Source organism: Nerophis lumbriciformis, linkage group LG24, assembly GCF_033978685.3.
Source record: "Nerophis lumbriciformis linkage group LG24, RoL_Nlum_v2.1, whole genome shotgun sequence".
NCBI classification, from domain to species: Eukaryota; Metazoa; Chordata; class Actinopteri; order Syngnathiformes; family Syngnathidae; genus Nerophis; species Nerophis lumbriciformis.
Window position 1 is genome coordinate 41,498,944 of NC_084571.2, and position 16,866 is coordinate 41,515,809.

The 16,866-nt window shown below is 42.9% G+C and overlaps 1 protein-coding gene and 2 pseudogenes across 2 annotated transcripts; all 3 read left to right on the top strand.

Annotated features, from left to right (window-relative positions):
- Positions 1–56: 56 nt before the first annotated feature.
- Positions 57–4,427, top strand: LOC133620521 (uncharacterized). 2 transcript variants are annotated; one of them, XM_061982100.1, is made up of 10 exons: positions 57–745; positions 813–871; positions 1,052–1,439; positions 2,759–2,817; positions 2,999–3,419; positions 3,487–3,545; positions 3,651–3,675; positions 3,741–3,809; positions 3,895–3,981; positions 4,074–4,120. In XM_061982100.1, exons 1-10 carry the CDS (start codon positions 406–408, stop codon positions 4,097–4,099), a joined length of 1,533 nt encoding a protein of 510 aa, XP_061838084.1. In that variant the 5' UTR covers positions 57–405; the 3' UTR covers positions 4,100–4,120. The 2 variants fall into 2 exon arrangements, with proteins under 2 accessions (XP_061838084.1, XP_061838083.1); XM_061982099.2 differs by lacking the exon at positions 4,074–4,120 and adding an exon at positions 4,279–4,427 and having other exon boundaries at positions 110–745.
- A 6,823-nt stretch (positions 4,428–11,250) lies between these two features.
- LOC133620707 (U2 spliceosomal RNA) lies at positions 11,251–11,420 on the top strand (annotated as a pseudogene).
- A 1,213-nt stretch (positions 11,421–12,633) lies between these two features.
- On the top strand, positions 12,634–12,758 carry LOC133620715 (U2 spliceosomal RNA; annotated as a pseudogene).
- The last annotated feature ends 4,108 nt before the right edge of the window (positions 12,759–16,866 follow it).

Consider the following 16,866-nt stretch of genomic DNA (forward strand, 5'->3'; position numbering starts at 1 on the left):
AAAATAAGATATTATACATAACTTCACTGATACATACGTACATTTTCGTACTTATTTGTGTAAATATCACTCAGTCTGATTGTCGTCCTTTTTATTAAAGTTGTGTGTGCGCTGCTGAGAAGTTAAAGTTTTGTGTATCATCCATCCATCCATCCCATTTTCTACCGCTTGTCCCTTTTGGGATCGCTGGAGCCTATCTCAGCTGCTTTTTCAACTTTTTGAATAAAAAAAAATTGACAATGCTACAACAATGTGTTCAAATGAATGGTGTAAAATCAGACTGAATAATTAGTGATTTGGGTGTGCCACAAGGATCTATTTTCAGATATACATACTGTTACGGCGCACGCGCAGTCCAGCACCTAGAAGCTCCACAGAGCACGCCGCTAGACACAGCGAGAAGTGATGGAGGCCAAAATAAGTGGCATGGAGTACAGGAGCAAACAGGCCGCTCTTGTATCTGACAAGAAGACTAACCAAGTTGAGATGGATTCTACCAAGAAGATCTTCCAATCTGTAGAGAGCATTTATAACTCCACCAACAAAACTCTCGAGGAGACTCACCAATCTGCCAAGCAGATTTACCACAACGACATAAAAACTCTCGAGGAGACTCACCAATCTGCCAAGCAGACTTACAAAAAAGACATAAAAACTCTCGAGGAGAAATTCAAAAGTGACAGTAATACTTACGAAATTGCCAAGAGAAATCTCAAATCTAGGATGGACAACTTCAATTGTGACTGTAAGGAACGTAGAATCTACAATGTGACATTACAATATTGTGGTTCAATTTAAACCATCTCTTGCAGTGAAGTTGCTGAAGGCAGAACGAGGGTATGAAATAAAGCTGGCAGAACTCAAGAAAGAGGTTTGACTACTTTTTTCTTTTTTTCTATCCCCTCCTGCTCTGGCCCGGCTGCACCAAATGATAATATAAATACATTTAATAAAGTCAAATACAGATAAAAATGTGTGTTTAGCTTTTACGCTCTGTTACTGCAGATATATCACGCCATATTGATTGCCACTATTTACTTGTGTTGAACAGGACTGTGAACAGCTCTTGGCCCAAATGAAGCCACTCCAGCAACAAATGATGGTGGCCAAAATAAGTGCCCTCGAGTACAGGAGCAAACAGGCCGCTCTTGTATCTAACAAGAAGAATAAGAAAGTTGAGATGGATTCTACCACAAAGATCTTCCAATCTGTCGAGAGCATTTACAACTCCACAAAGGAAGCTCTCAAGCAGACTTACCAATCTGCCAAGGAGACTTACAAAAGAGACATAAAAACTCTCGAGCAGACTAACCAATCTGCCAAGCAGACTTATAAAAGAGACATAAAAACTCTCCAGGAGAAATTTGAATGTGACAGGAATACTTACCGAACTGCCAAGAGAAGTCTCCAATGTGAGATAGACAACATCAATATTGACTGTAAGGAACGTAGATTCTACAATGTGACATTACAATATTGTTGTTCAATTTAAACCATCTCTTGCAGTGAAGTTGCTTGAGGCAGAACGAGGATATGAAATTAAGCTGGCAGAACTCAAGGCAAAGGTATGATTACATAAGTGGGCTGATAATGAACTGTTTCATTTGTAACTTGTATTTCTGTATCTTACATTAACCGAAACATCAACAACAACTGAACTCCAAACACAGTATGGAAGAGGAGGAACGCCACCTCGTAAGTGCTTGTGTTCATATACTTCCAACTGGAGGAAGAATTACTGATAACTGTTTTCTCCACAGCTACACCTCCTGGAGATGGTGACAACGAGCGTGATGAAGCTATGGACATCCTACCCCAGCGGGAAAAAGGTGGTCCGCCGCCCCAGTTCATATACTTCAAAACTGGAGGAGTATTTTGTGATTAACTTTTTCTCCACGGCTCAACTTTCTGAAGAGGGGGAAGACGACAATAATCCTGATGAAGGTGCCAGTCAGACCCAGGGACGGCCAAAAAGCAAAAGAAATAAAAAGTCAAAATAAGGTAACATACATAACTTCACTGATACATACGTACATTTTCGTACTTATTTGTGTAAATATCACACATTCTGATTGTCGTCTTTTTTATTAAAGGTGTGTTTGCGCTGCTGAGAAGTTAGTTTTGTGTGTCATCCATCCATCCATCCCATTTTCTACCGCTTGTCCCTTTTGGGATCGCGGGGGGTCGCTGGAGCCTCTCAGTTGCTTTTTCAACTTTTTGAATAAAAAAAAAATGGGCAATGCTACAACAATGTGTTCAAATAAATGGTGTAAAATCAGACTGAATAATTAGTGATTTGGGTGTGCCACAAGGATCTATTTTCAGATATACATACTGTTACGGCGCACGCGCAGTCCAGCACCTAGAAGCTCCACAGAGCACGCCGCTAGACACAGCGAGAAGTGATGGAGGCCAAAATAAATGGCATGGAGTACAGGAGCAAACAGGCCGCTCTTGTATCTGACAAGAAGACTAACCAAGTTGAGATGGATTCTACCAAGAAGATCTTCCAATCTGTCGAGAGCATTTATAACTCCACCAAGAAAACTCTCGAGGAGACTCACCAATCTGCCAAGCAGACTTACAAAAAAGACATAAAAACTCTCGAGGAGAAATTCGAAAGTGACAGTAATACTTACGAAATTGCCAAGAGAAATCTCAAATCTAAGATGGACAACTTCAATTGTGACTGTAAGGAACGTAGATTCTACAATGTGACATTACAATATTGTTGTTCAATTTAAACCATCTCTTGAAGTGAAGTTGCTGAAGGCAGAACGAGGGTATGAAATAAAGCTGGCAGAACTCAAGAAAGAGGTTTGACTACTTTTTTCTTTTTCTTCTATCCCCTCCTGCTCCGGCCCGGCTGCATCAAATGATAATATAAATACATTTAATAAAGTCAAATACAGATAAAAATGTGTGTTTGGCTTTTACGCTCTGTTACTGCAGATATATCACGCCATATTGATTGCCAGTATTTACTTGTGTTGAACAGGACTGTGAACAGCTCTTGGCCCAAATGAAGCCACTCCAGCAACAAATGATGGTGGCCAAAATAAGTGGTCTCAAGTACAGGAGCAAACAGGCCACTCTTGTATCTAACAAGAAGAATAAGAAAGTTGAGATGGATTCTACCACAAAGATCTTCCAATCTGTCGAGAGCATTTACAACTCCACAAAGGAAGCTCTCAAGCAGACTTACCAATCTGCCAAGGAGACTTACAAAAGAGACATAAAAACTCTCGAGCAGACTTACAAAAGAGACATAAAAACTCTCGAGCAGACTTACCAATCTGCCAAGCAGACTTATAAAAGAGACATAAAAACTCTCCAGGAGAAATTTGAATGTGACAGGAATACTTACCGAACTGCCAAGAGAAGTCTCCAATGTGAGATAGACAACATCAATGTTGACTGTAAGGAACGTAGATTCTACAATGTGACATTACAATATTGTGGTTAAATTTAAACCATCTCTTGCAGTGAAGTTGCTTGAGGCAGAACGAGGATATGAAATTAAGCTGGCAGAACTCAAGGCAAAGGTATGATTACATAAGTGGGCTGATAATGAACTGTTTCATTTGTAACTTGTATTTCTGTATCTTACATTAACCGAAACATCAACAACAACTGAACTCCAAACACAGTATGGAAGAGGAGGAACGCCACCTCGTAAGTGCTTGTGTTCATATACTTCCAACTGGAGGAAGAATTACTGATCACTGTTTTCTCCACAGCTACACCTCCTGGAGATGGTGACAACGAGCGTGATGAAGCTATGGACATCCTACCCCAGCGGGAAAAAGGTGGTCCGCCGCCCCAGTTCATATACTTCAAAACTGGAGGAGTATTTTGTGATTAACTTTTTCTCCACGGCTCAACTTTCTGAAGAGGGGGAAGACGACAATGATCCTGATGAAGGTGCCAGTCAGACCCAGGGACGGCCAAAAAGCAAAAGAAATAAAAAGTCAAAATATGGTAACATACATAACTTCACTGATACATACGTACATTTTCGTACTTGTTTGTGTAAATATCACTGATTCTGATTGTCGTCTTTTTTATTAAAGGTGTGTGTGCGCTGCTGAGAAGTTAAAGTTTTGTGTATCAGCCATCCCATTTTCTACCGCTTGTCCCTTTTGGGATCGCTGGAGCCTATCTCAGTTGCTTTTTCAACTTTTTGAATAAAAAAAAAATGGACAATGCTACAACAATGTGTTCAAATGAATGGTGTAAAATCAGACTGAATAATTAGTGATTTGGGTGTGCCACAAGGATCTATTTTCAGATATACATACTGTTACGGCGCACGCGCAGTCCAGCACCTAGAAGCTCCACAGAGCACGCCGCTAGACACGCCCCTGCACGCGCTGCGCAGACCGCGCCCACGCCATTTTGGATGCCGTATTCGCACAACTTTTTAATTCAGACACCGAAGAAGAATTCGAGGGATTTATGGATGAGGAATAACTTCAGAAAGTGAGCTTTAAATGTTTATTTTGTGTGTTGTGTGACATTAACATTCTAGCAACGTTGAGTTATTGATGTTGCTATTGCTCTGCACTATTTTGAGTGTTACTATTTTTGTGATTGCACATTACATTTTGGGGGTGAACAGAGTTGTTAGAACGCTGGTTTGTAATATATTATTAAAGTTTGACTGACCTATCTGACTGTTTTTTTGACATTCCCTTTAGCGCAGCGTAGGTGCGGCTTATAACCTGGGGCGGCTTATAGGTGAACAAAGTTTTGAAATATGCCATTCATTGAAGGTGCGGCTAATAACCCGGGGCGGCTTATAGTGCGGAAAATACGGTACATTTAATAAAGTCAAATACAGATAAAAATGTGTTTAGCTTTTACGCTCTGTTACTGCAGATATATCACGCCATATTGATTGCCAGTATTTACTTGTGTTGAACAGGACTTTGAACTGATCTTGGCCCAACTGGAGCCACGCCAGCGAGAAGTGATGGAGGCCAAAATAAGTGGCATGGAGTACAGGAGCAAACAGGCCGCTCTTGTATCTGACAAGAAGACTAACCAAGTTGAGATGGATTCTACCAAGAAGATCTTCCAAACTGGAGGAGTATTTTGTGATAACTTTTTCTCCATGGCTCAACTTTCTGAAGAGGGGGAAGACGACAATGATCCTGATGAAGGTGCCAGTCAGACCCAGAGATGCCTGTGGCCAAAAAGCAAAAGAAATAAAAAGTCAAAATAAGGTAACATACATAACTTCACTGATACATACGTACATTTTCGTACATATTTGTGTAAATATCACACATTCTGATTGTCGTCTTTTTTATTAAAGGTGTGTGTGCGCTGCTGAGAAGTTAAAGTTTTGTGTATCATCCATCCATCCATACCATTTTCTACCGCTTGTCCCTTTAGGGATCGTGGGGAGTCGCTGGAGCCTATCCAAGCTGCTTTTTCAACTTTTTGAATAAAAAAAATTGACAATGCTACAACAATGTGTTCAAATGAATGGTGTAAAATCAGACTGAATAATTAGCATACCTGCCAACTTTTGAAATCAGAAAAACCTAGTAGCCAGGGTCCAAGGGCCGCAGGCCCCGGTAGGTCCAGGACAAAGTCCTGGTGGAGGGTTCAGGCTTCGCCCCCCGACGCAAAATGATTATTAGCATTCAGACAGGTTAAAATGTTGCTAAAACCATCACTTTTCTATCAGTCACAGTGACTTTTCAAAACAAAAATATTACAGCAAAAATCATATGGGTTGATTGACATGTTGACAGCTAACTTCAATAGTTTGAAATTATTTTGACAGTTAATGCCAGTTATCCTGTCAACCTTTCACAAGACTTCAATTTGTTCATTGAAAGTATAAACAGTATAAACACTTTTTACAGTAAACAAATGGTAAAACAGTACTAAACAATTCCATTAAAAAAAAAATTGGTGTCATTATTAACTTTCTGTCCAAGCTTGTATAATCTACTGCCTTGTTCAATTGTATAAAATATTCTGTGCCTAAAATTCACATTTCTATCACAATTATCATACTGTAAACATGGTAAGCTAACTTCATTAAAATTAATAGTCCTGTCAATAGCATGGAATTACAATTCAAATGTAGTTTTTTTGTAAGCCTTTCAAAAGAATTCAAAATATGAAAAATGAATGAAAATGAATTGAAGCCATCAGACACTTGAAAAGTGGCACATCACATCTCTAATGTAATCATTTGAACTTTTCAACAGAAATAGCACTGCAAAAATATTAAGGACATACTTCTGTATTTTGGTAGTTATGCTGTCAACATTTAACAAGATTTCTTCAACTTGGACTTGAAAGCATGAATAGTATAAACACTTTTAACAGTATAACAGTACTAAACAATTCCAATAGATAACATTGGTGTCATTACCTTTTTGTGGCTAAAATCCGAAAAACGTTGAAAGTTTTCCACTTGTATCGCTAGCAACGGCATTAGACTTGTGTTTTTTTGTCCCAACGTGGTCTTTTACATCGCTAATTCCTCCGTGTCCGATCGAAAAATCTTGTCTGCACAAGGTGCAATTCGCGTAGTTTTCACCCTTTTTGGAACGGATAATTATTCCCGGATAGGCTTTTGAATATTCTTCACGGAATGACTGCAGTTTTCTTTTCGGTTTAAGACTCGTTTGTGATGTTTCTCCGGCTGATTCCATGATCGTTCGCTCGTTTGGAAACAATGGCAACAGGTGCCTCGTGCTTGGCAGCGGTGCTATAAATAGCCTCGCGCATTTAAAAAAAATAAATTTTTAATTAATGAAAAACCGTATTTTTTATCACTGCAACCGTAACCCGGAATAGGTTGATGAAAACCGTACTAATTACGGGAAAACCGGAGTAGTTGGCAGGTATGAATTAGTGATTTGGGTGTGTCACAAAGATCTGTTTTCAGATATACATACTGTTACGGCGCACGCGCAGTCCAGCACCTAGAAGGTCCACAGAGCACGCCGCTAGACACGCCCCTGCACGCGCTGCGCAGACCGCGCCCACGCCGGAGGCAATCTGCAATCAACGCACCTGGGACTAATGAAAGGCGACAGGATAAATGGGTTGTACTTGTATAGCGCTTTTCTACCTTCAAGGTACTCAAAGCGCTTTGACACTACTTCCACATTTACCCATTCACACACACATGGAGTGTGATAAAGAGCCTCACCGCTGACTTCTCCTCATCGGAACGTAGCCCTGTGTACAGTAAGCGTCACGTCTCGACTGCCGCTCTGAGGGACGTCCGCCTGCAGTACCACAACCTGGCCTCCAAAAACATCCAGGAGTCTGAGGAATGTTACAAATCCAAGGTTAGGATCATCATTTATTACACAGCCTGCAATTTCAAAAGCAACAACAAAATTCCACACCCGCAATATCTGTTCATTTTATTTTTCAAACATACAATTTAAAAAACATTCGACAAAATATTACACAAAAATACAAATTTTACTCGAATTGTGTTGTAATTTTAGGAGAATGTAGGCATTAGTCGGTTACTGTATTTTTCAGACTGTAAGGCGCACCTAAAATCCTTTTATTTTCTCAAATCGACAGTGCGCCTTATAACCCGATGCGCCATTTTCTACCGCTCGTCCCTTTAGGGATCGCGGGGGGGTCGCTGGAGCCTATCTAGCTGCTTTTTCAACTTTTTGAATAAAAATAAAATGGGCAATGCTACAACAATGTGTTCAAATGAATGGTGTAAAATCAGACTGAATAATTAGTGATTTGGGTGTGCCACAAGGATCTGTTTTCAGATATACACATATACATACTGTTACGGCGCACGTGCAGTCCAGCACCTAGAAGCTCCACAGAGCACGCCGCTAGACACGCCCCTGCACGCGCTGCGCAGACCGCGCCCACGCCGGAGGCAATCTGCAATCAACGCACCTGGGACTAATGAAAGGCGACAGGATAAAGAGCCTCACCGCTGACTTCTCCTCATCGGAACGTAGCCCTGTGTACAGTAAGCGTCACGTCTCGACTGCCGCTCTGAGGGACGTCCGCCTGCAGTACCACAACCTGGCCTCCAAAAACATCCAGGAGTCTGAGGAATGTTACAAATCCAAGGTTAGGATCATCATTTATTACACAGCCTGCAATTTTAAAAGCAACAACAAAATTTGACACCCGCAATAGGCGAGGGCGGACCTACGTCACTTCCGCCTGCCAATCCCCTAGCAACCGGTCGCCATATTGAATTCGTTGAAAACAAACCAGCTCACAGCGAACACAGCATTGACAGAAAAGGCATTTAACGAGGTTTCACGGCATTTTAAACTGTTCTGAATGGCGTATGATTATGTAAATAGTCTTTCCAGTGAGGCTAGGTTAAGATACGAGTTAAAATGTTCTGTAGTTGGATTAAACGACTGCCCTTACCACCTTCCAGCAGATGCGTGGACTGATAATCCTACACAATGGCCGGACATGGAATTTGGAAATCTTTATGTCTACCTCACAAGCGCACCAGGTCGGTTGTTAGCTTCGGTTGTTATATAACGAATAAATCACATAAAAATTGTTAAATCACCCAAGGTATGTTGATAAATGATAATAAGGATGACACGGTGGCTACCAGTATCTGTATATTTATTATATCTGTAGAGAGCTCATTCAAATTCAGTTCAGTATTATGATTTATTATTTGCTGAATTACTGGAAATAGCCTTTATACCGTATGTTATTGTTGTGCAACAACAACAACTTCAGCTGTCGAACGTTATTCAGTAAAAATTCAACGGGTTCAACATTAGCATGGACGGTATAGCCAAGTTGTGGTTAAGAAGGTGGATTTTTGTTCCTTATATTTACCAGAAACGAAGTGATCCGAACACACGACCCGGGATTTTGGGGGACTCCAGTGAGAACCGTCCTCGTTTTCCCGGTGTAAAGCTGCGAGCCATTTGTCTCGTCTCTGTGGGCTTTTAGCACGCTTTGGCAGAACAAAATAGGACCTTTGTTTTCCCTGTTTCCAGTTGTGGTTTGCACAACCAAAAACAACACCGTTTTTTGGCATTTTGGAGGCAGAATGACGGGTTTAATGAGCGCAGGTCGACAGGTTAAAGAGTAATGGCGACGGTTTGTTTTCAACGCCAGTCAGGTTGCTATGGCTCGAAGAACCCGTATGTAGCTCAGTTGCCCGGATGTCGGCCCTGCCCTATATCTGTTCATTTTATTTTTCAAACATACAATTTAAAAAACATTCGACTTTAGGGCAGCAAAGTATTGATTAGTTGTTCAATTGTAATTGCAAAAATGACCAAAATATTACACAAAAATAACAAATTTTACTCGAATTGTGTTGTAATTTTAGGAGAATGTAGGCATTAGTCGGTTACTGTATTTTTCAGACTGTAAGGCGCACCTAAAATCCTTTTATTTTCTCAAAAATCGACAGTGCGCCTTATAACCCGATGTGCCTAACCTTTTTTGAGCCGAGACACTATTTTTTCATTGAAAAAATGCGGAGGCACACCACCAGCAGAAATCATTAAAAAGCAAAACTCAGTTGACAATAAAAGTCGTCGTCGCAATTGTTGGATATGACTTTAAAGCATAACCTGGACTTTTTTTTCCCGCTCTGACCGTAGCTTACAAGTTGGATTCCACACTTTCTCCTTTTTCTATTGTGGATCACGGACAGGGCCGGCCCGTGGCATAGGCCGTATAGGCAAATGCTAAGGGCGCCGTCCATCAGGGGGCGCCACGCCAGTGCCACAAATGTTGGAGGAAAAAAAAAGAAAAAAAAAAGTTGGTACTATTATTTCTAAATACAAAAAATAATCCCACGTTAATTAAAATGCAAAGTAAAGCCTATTTAATAGAAATATTATTTGTTACAACATTACACCCCCCCCCCTCCTCCCCCCGCACGGTGCGCCCCCTCCCTTCCCGTATCATGACTCTTTTTGGACGTCACCACATCAAAAAATCAACACAAGATGTCAAAACGGCCAAAACTGTCAGGTGCCCAGGGAAGAAAAAAGAGAAAAGAAGAGGAGGAGAAAAATTATGAAATTATTTGTCTGTTACAGAATGTGATAGTAACCTGGCTTTTTAGCATTAAGCTAATGTTACATGATTCGGCAATTGCTAATCAATAAATAGCTAGTTCTGTTTTAACGTCGGGTTAATATTGTGGAGGGGGCTAAATTGTTAAGGAAAATAATAATGTAACGTTAGGTAATTACAGTACTCCCACCTTACATTCCTCAGGGACATTTGTATTAGATATTTTAAGCAGGTGTTTTTTGTTTACATTGTTATTGCCTTCTGGTTAGCTAATGTTTGCCCTGCAGGTAATAGTCACTTTTCCACCCCTTTATATATTCGGTATAGTTGTAAGTTAAAAAAAAAGGTCAAAGGCAAAGCTATTCGGTTTCTTGTGAGTATATACACTTCACTGCCGATGTGGGGGGGCGCCACCTAAAATCTTGCCTAGGGCGCCTGATTGGTTAGGGCCGGGCCTGTTTAGGAGAATGTAGGCATTAGTCGGTTACTGTATTTTTCAGACTGTAAGACGCACCTAAAATCCTTTTATTTTCTCAAAAATCGACAGTGCGCCTTATAACCCGATGCGCCTAATGTAGTGTTTATCAACCTTTTTTGAGCCGAGACACTATTTTTTCATTGAAAAAATGCGGAGGCACACCACCAGCAGAAATCATTAAAAAGCAAAACTCAGTTGACAATAAAAGTCGTCGTCGCAATTGTTGGATATGACTTTAAAGCATAACCTGGACTTTTTTTCCCGCTCTGACCGTAGCTTACAAGTTGGATTCCACACTTTCTCCTTTTTCTATTGTGGATCACGGATTTGTATTTCAAACCACCTCGGGTACTAAATCCTCTTGAAAATGAGAGTCGAGAACGCGAAATGGACAATCACAGTGACTTTTATCTCCACGGCAATACATCGGCGAAGCACTTTAGCTTCGGAGCTAACGTGATAGCCTCATGCTTAAGTGCGGATAGAAACAGAAGAAACATGCCCCTGACTGGAAGGATAGACCGAAGGTCAACAATACTGTAGCGGCCCACTTGGATTAATGACACAAGATGCAGAGAGCTTCGACTGGTGCAACTTTAATTCTCTCCTCCTCTTCTCCTCACAATTTTGACACCGTGAAAACTATGAAGATGGACAGAAAATACAAATGCCATATTTCCACAAACAATACATAAATCATGTTTACATTTTCAAACTTATAAACAAATCTTTTTCTCATCGCTTCTCGGCCTTTTGGCTAAGATCAAGTGTAGTATCTTTTCTTATCAGTTTAATATCTGATACGTCCCCTATCCGGGGACTACCGTATTTTCCGCACTATAAGGCGCACCGGATTATTAGCCGCACCTTCTATGAATTACATATTTCATAATTTTGTCCACCAATAAGCCGCCCCGGACTAAAAGCCGCGCCTACGCTGCGCTAAAGTGAATGTCAAAAAAACGCTGCGCTAAAGTGAATGTCAAAAAAACAGTCAGATAGTTCAGTCAAACTTTAATAATATATTGAAAACCAGCGTTCTAACAACTCTGTCCCAAAATGTACGCAAATGTGCAATCACAAACATAGTAAAATTCAAAATGGTGTAGAACAATAGCAACATAATGTTGCTTTAACGTTAATGTCACAACACACAAAATAAACATAGCGCTCACCTTCTGAAGTTATTCTTCATTCGTAAATCCTTCGAATTCTTCGTCTTCGGTGTCCGAATTGAAAAGTTGGGCGAATACGGGATCCAAAATGGCCGGTTCCGTCTCGTAGAAGTCATCGGGAGTCAGTGTCGCTGTTGTTCTGTGAATCCTGCCTTCCGGAAAGCTCGGACCACAGTTGTGACCGAAATATCTGCCCAAGCATTTACGATCCACTGGCAGATGTTGGCGTATGTCGTCCGGCGCTGTCTGCCCGTCTTAGTGAAGGTGTGTTCGCCTTCGGAGCTGTGTGAAAAAAGCCACCCGGCCTCTTCGCGTAAACTTCCCTTAACCACTCGCTCATCTTTTCTTCATCCATCCATCCCTTCGAGTTAGCTTTTATGATGACGCCGGCTGGAAAGGTCTCTTTTGGCAAGGTCTTCCTTTTGAATATCACCATGAGTGGAAGTTAGCATGGCAAGCTAGAACCACAGTGAAGGATGACTTCATTCCCTGTGGTGCGAATATTCACCGTACGTGCTCCCGTTCCACAGGAATATCAGTTGCTGTGAAATACGGTAGTAATCCGTGTGCGGATGGAGAGATTGCGTCTTTTTATGAACCGGATCGCTTATTAGGAGCCATTTTGTGGTCTTTACAGATGTAAACAGGAAATGAAACGTACGGTGATATCCGCGCGTTTTTTCTTCTTCTTCCGGGGGCGGGTGAAGCGCTTCCTTTTCTATGGGGGCGGGTGAAGCGCTTCCTGTTCTATGGGGGCGGGTGCTTTCCTTGGCGGTTGCTTGCGTAGAAGAAGAAGCGCTTCCTGTTCTACCGGGAAAAAAGATGGCGGCTGTTTACCGAAGTTGCGAGACCGAAACTTTATGAAAATGAATCGTAATAAAGCGCACCGGGTTATTAGGCGCACTGTCAGCTTTTGAGAAAAATTGTGGTTTTTAGGTGCGCCTTATAGTGCGGAAAATACGGTATATATTAAATTGATTTTTGGAACAGGGAGATGGAATAGGGGCTTGCTCCGTCCACTCCACGCATCGACCTGGTATGGCAGTACCTCCAGAAACGGTGCACCCCCTACCTACTCAGTGGCCTAGTGGTTAGAGTGTCCGCCCTGAGATGGGTAGGTTGTGAGTTCAAACCCCGGCCGAGTCATACCAAAGACTATAAAAATGGGACCCATTACCTCCCTGCTTGGCACTCAGCATCAAGGGTTGGAATTGGGGGTTAAATCACCAAAAATCATTCCCGGGCGCGGTCACCGCTGCTGCCCACTGCTCCCCTCACCTCCCAGGGGGTGATCAAGGGTGATGGGTCAAATGCAGAGAATAATTTCGCCACACCTAGTGTGTGTGTGACAATCATTGCTACTTTAACTTTAACTTTAGTAAACTTAAAGAATGAATTTTCACATGAATTAAGCTTAATTACAAGTTACAGCTCTTATTTAAATACAAATACTGACATTTTCCCGTTTGTTTTAAATGAAATGAAGCACTTGTTTTACAACAAATAAAACCATTAGTCTCCTCCTACCTCCTTCCGCTTCCAAGGGCGCTAAGTTTGCTCCGCTAGTTAGCTTAGCTTCCACACACAGCTCGGAGTGACTCTCCTTAAATGTGACATATAAACAACACAAACACGAGGCACAATAAAATAACCTCTCACAAATGTTCACACAGAATATGAGAAATATATCTTTGTGAGCATGTTTTACCAGTCCTGGAGTAACGTGAGTATGCTGTTGAAGTCAGACAGAACGGCAGCAGGAAGTCAAGTATCAGCAATAAAGGAAGTAACAGAATAAGAGTGGGCTCTTCAAAATAAAGGCACAAAAACGTAACATGCCAGAACTGCAATTATCTCCTGAACAAAATTTGCTGCCATTTACAAATACTACTATTACTTCTCCTCTCAGGAGACACTGAACTAAACCCTGGACCTGTAACCACACGGTTAATGCTGTCCCGCCTGGCGAAGCCTAGCAATGCTGTTGCTAACGACGCCATTGAAGCTAACCTAGCTACGGACCTCGACAGAGCTATGCTAAAAACATTATCTCTCCACCTCCGCCAGCCCTCATCTGCTCATCAACACCCGTGCTCACCTGCGTTCCAGCAGATCGACGGCGCGACGGAGGACTTCACCACGATCATCGGTGCGGTCGGCGGCCTGGAGACGGAGGAAGTCAACCCAGACAACGGTGAGGACAGCGGCGTTGTGGCTTTCGACGACACCCCGGCCGCCATCAGAGTCGGCAGTGCGGAGGCCCTGGGGGTCTTCACCGCGTCACCTGGACCCCCAAGGACTACATAGGACACAGGGGATTCTTTGTTCAAACCTGGTCCCTGTTTTCAACATCACCAAACCCCGCGAAACTTCTTCAACTACACCCTTCCCCCATCATCACCTGGCCGAAGAACAATGTGCCTCTCTCCCCCTCCCCGGGGGTGGGGCGGGGGCGTGGTTAAGAGGGGAGGAGTATATTTACAGCTAGAATTCACCAAATCAAGTATTTCATATATATATATATATATATATATATATATATACAGGTAAAAGCCAGTAAATTAGAATATTTTGAAAAACTTGATTTATTTCAGTAATTGCATTCAAAAGGTGTAACTTGTACATTATATTTATTCATTGCACACAGACGGATGCATTCAAATGTTTATTTCATTTAATTTTGATGATTTGAAGTGGCAACAAATGAAAATCCAAAATTCCGTGTGTCACAAAATTAGAATATTACTTAAGGCTAATACAAAAAAGGGATTTTTAGAAATGTTGGCCAACTGAAAAGTATGAAAATGAAAAATATGAGCATGTACAATACTCAATACTTGGTTGGAGCTCCTTTTGCCTCAATTACTGCGTTAATGCGGCGTGGCATGGAGTCGATGAGTTTCTGGCACTGCTCAGGTGTTATGAGAGCCCAGGTTGCTCTGATAGTGGCCTTCAACTCTTCTGCGTTTTTGGGTCTGGCATTCTGCATCTTCCTTTTCACAATACCCCACAGATTTTCTATGGGGCTAAGGTCAGGGGAGTTGGCGGGCCAATTTAGAACAGAAATACCATGGTCCGTAAACCAGGCAGGGGTAGATTTTGCGCTGTGTGCAGGCGCCAAGTCCTGTTGGAACTTGAAATCTCCATCTCCATAGAGCAGGTCAGCAGCAGGAAGCATGAAGTGCTCTAAAACTTGCTGGTAGACGGCTGCGTTGACCCTGGATCTCAGGAAACAGAGTGGACCGACACCAGCAGATGACATGGCACCCCAAACCATCACTGATGGTGGAAACTTTACACTAGACTTCAGGCAACGTGGATCCTGTGCCTCTCCTGTCTTCCTCCAGACTCTGGGACCTCGATTTCCAAAGGAAATGCAAAATTTGCATGGTTGGGTGATGGTTTGGGGTGCCATGTCATCTGCTGGTGTCGGTCCACTCTGTTTCCTGAGATCCAGGGTCAACGCAGCCGTCTACCAGCAAGTTTTAGAGCACTTCATGCTTCCTGCTGCTGACCTGCTCTATGGAGATGGAGATTTCAAGTTCCAACAAGACTTGGCGCCTGCACACAGCGCAAAATCTACCCGTGCCTGGTTTACGGACCATGGTATTTCTGTTCTAAATTGGCCCGCCAACTCCCCTGACCTTAGCCCCATAGAAAATCTGTGGGGTATTGTGAAAAGGAAGATGCAGAATGCCAGACCCAAAAACGCAGAAGAGTTGAAGGCCACTATCAGAGCAACCTGGGCTCTCATAACACCTGAGCAGTGCCAGAAACTCATCGACTCCATGCCACGCCGCATTAACGCAGTAATTGAGGCAAAAGGAGCTCCAACCAAGTATTGAGTATTGTACATGCTCATATTTTTCATTTTCATACTTTTCAGTTGGCCAACATTTCTAAAAATCCCTTTTTTGTATTAGCCTTAAGTAATATTCTAATTTTGTGACACACGGAATTTTGGATTTTCATTTGTTGCCACTTCAAATCATCAAAATTAAATGAAATAAACATTTGAATGCATCAGTCTGTGTGCAATGAATAAATATAATGTACAAGTTACACCTTTTCAATGCAATTACTGAAATAAATCAAGTTTTTCAAAATATTCTAATTTACTGGCTTTTACCTGTGTATATATATATATTAGAGATGCGCGGTTTGCGGGCACAACCGCGGAGTCCGCGGATCAGGCGGATGAAATTAAAAAAAATTAGATTTTATCCGCGGGTCGGGTCGGGTCGGGCGGTTGAAATAAAAAAAAATTAGATTTTAAATAGATTCAGGCGGGTGGCAGTTAAACCAATTGGTAAATATATATACATAGTTAAATGTTGTTACCCACATACGAAAAACGAGCAGGCACCTGCAGCATATGCCACAACAGAAGAAAAAAAAAAAAAGAGATGGACACTTTTACGGAGCGGAGAAGGGACGCCTCGCCGGGGTCCGGGACCGAGGCCCCTTCCCCCGAGAGGGCCCCACCGGGAGCCGTAGCTGAGGCGATCCGCGAGAAGGGCCCGACGCACGTCCAGGGTCACCACCGCGCCCACCGCACCGACACCCCGCCTCGTCCGCCTTCGCCGCGGCCGGCGTCACGCGCAGCAGGTAAGCAGCTTACCTGCCCGCCACCCCCGTGGCCGGGGGCTCGTAACGGGGGTCTCTCCGCGCGCTCCGCCCGCGCAGCTTACCTGCCCGCCACCTCCATTGCCGGGGGCGCGTAACAGGGGTCACTCCGCGCGCAGTGCGCTCACGAAAGGGGTGGGGCTCACCCTGGTTGATATAGACAGCAGCTGGACGGTGGCCATGGAAGTCGGAACCCGCTAAGGAGTGTGTAACAACCCACCTGCCGAATCAACTAGCCCTGAAAATGGATGGCGCTGGAGCGTCGGGCTCATACGCGGCCGTCGCCGGCAGCGAGACGCGCTTGGAGGTGCGCTCAGCGCGGCTCCCATATGATTGCGCACTGGTGTGCGTCTGGGCCGTGACAGCGTGGCACGCGAATGTCTGTGCTGCATTGGATCAGTCTCCTTTCTTTAACAGGCAAAAGCTTTATAACCTCACTAATGCCTTGCATCGTCTATATTAGATATATAACAACGGGCGGGTGCGGGCGGATGCGGTTCTGATCAAATGTTACATCGGGTGGATGGCGGATGGTTGACGACTTTCTGATGC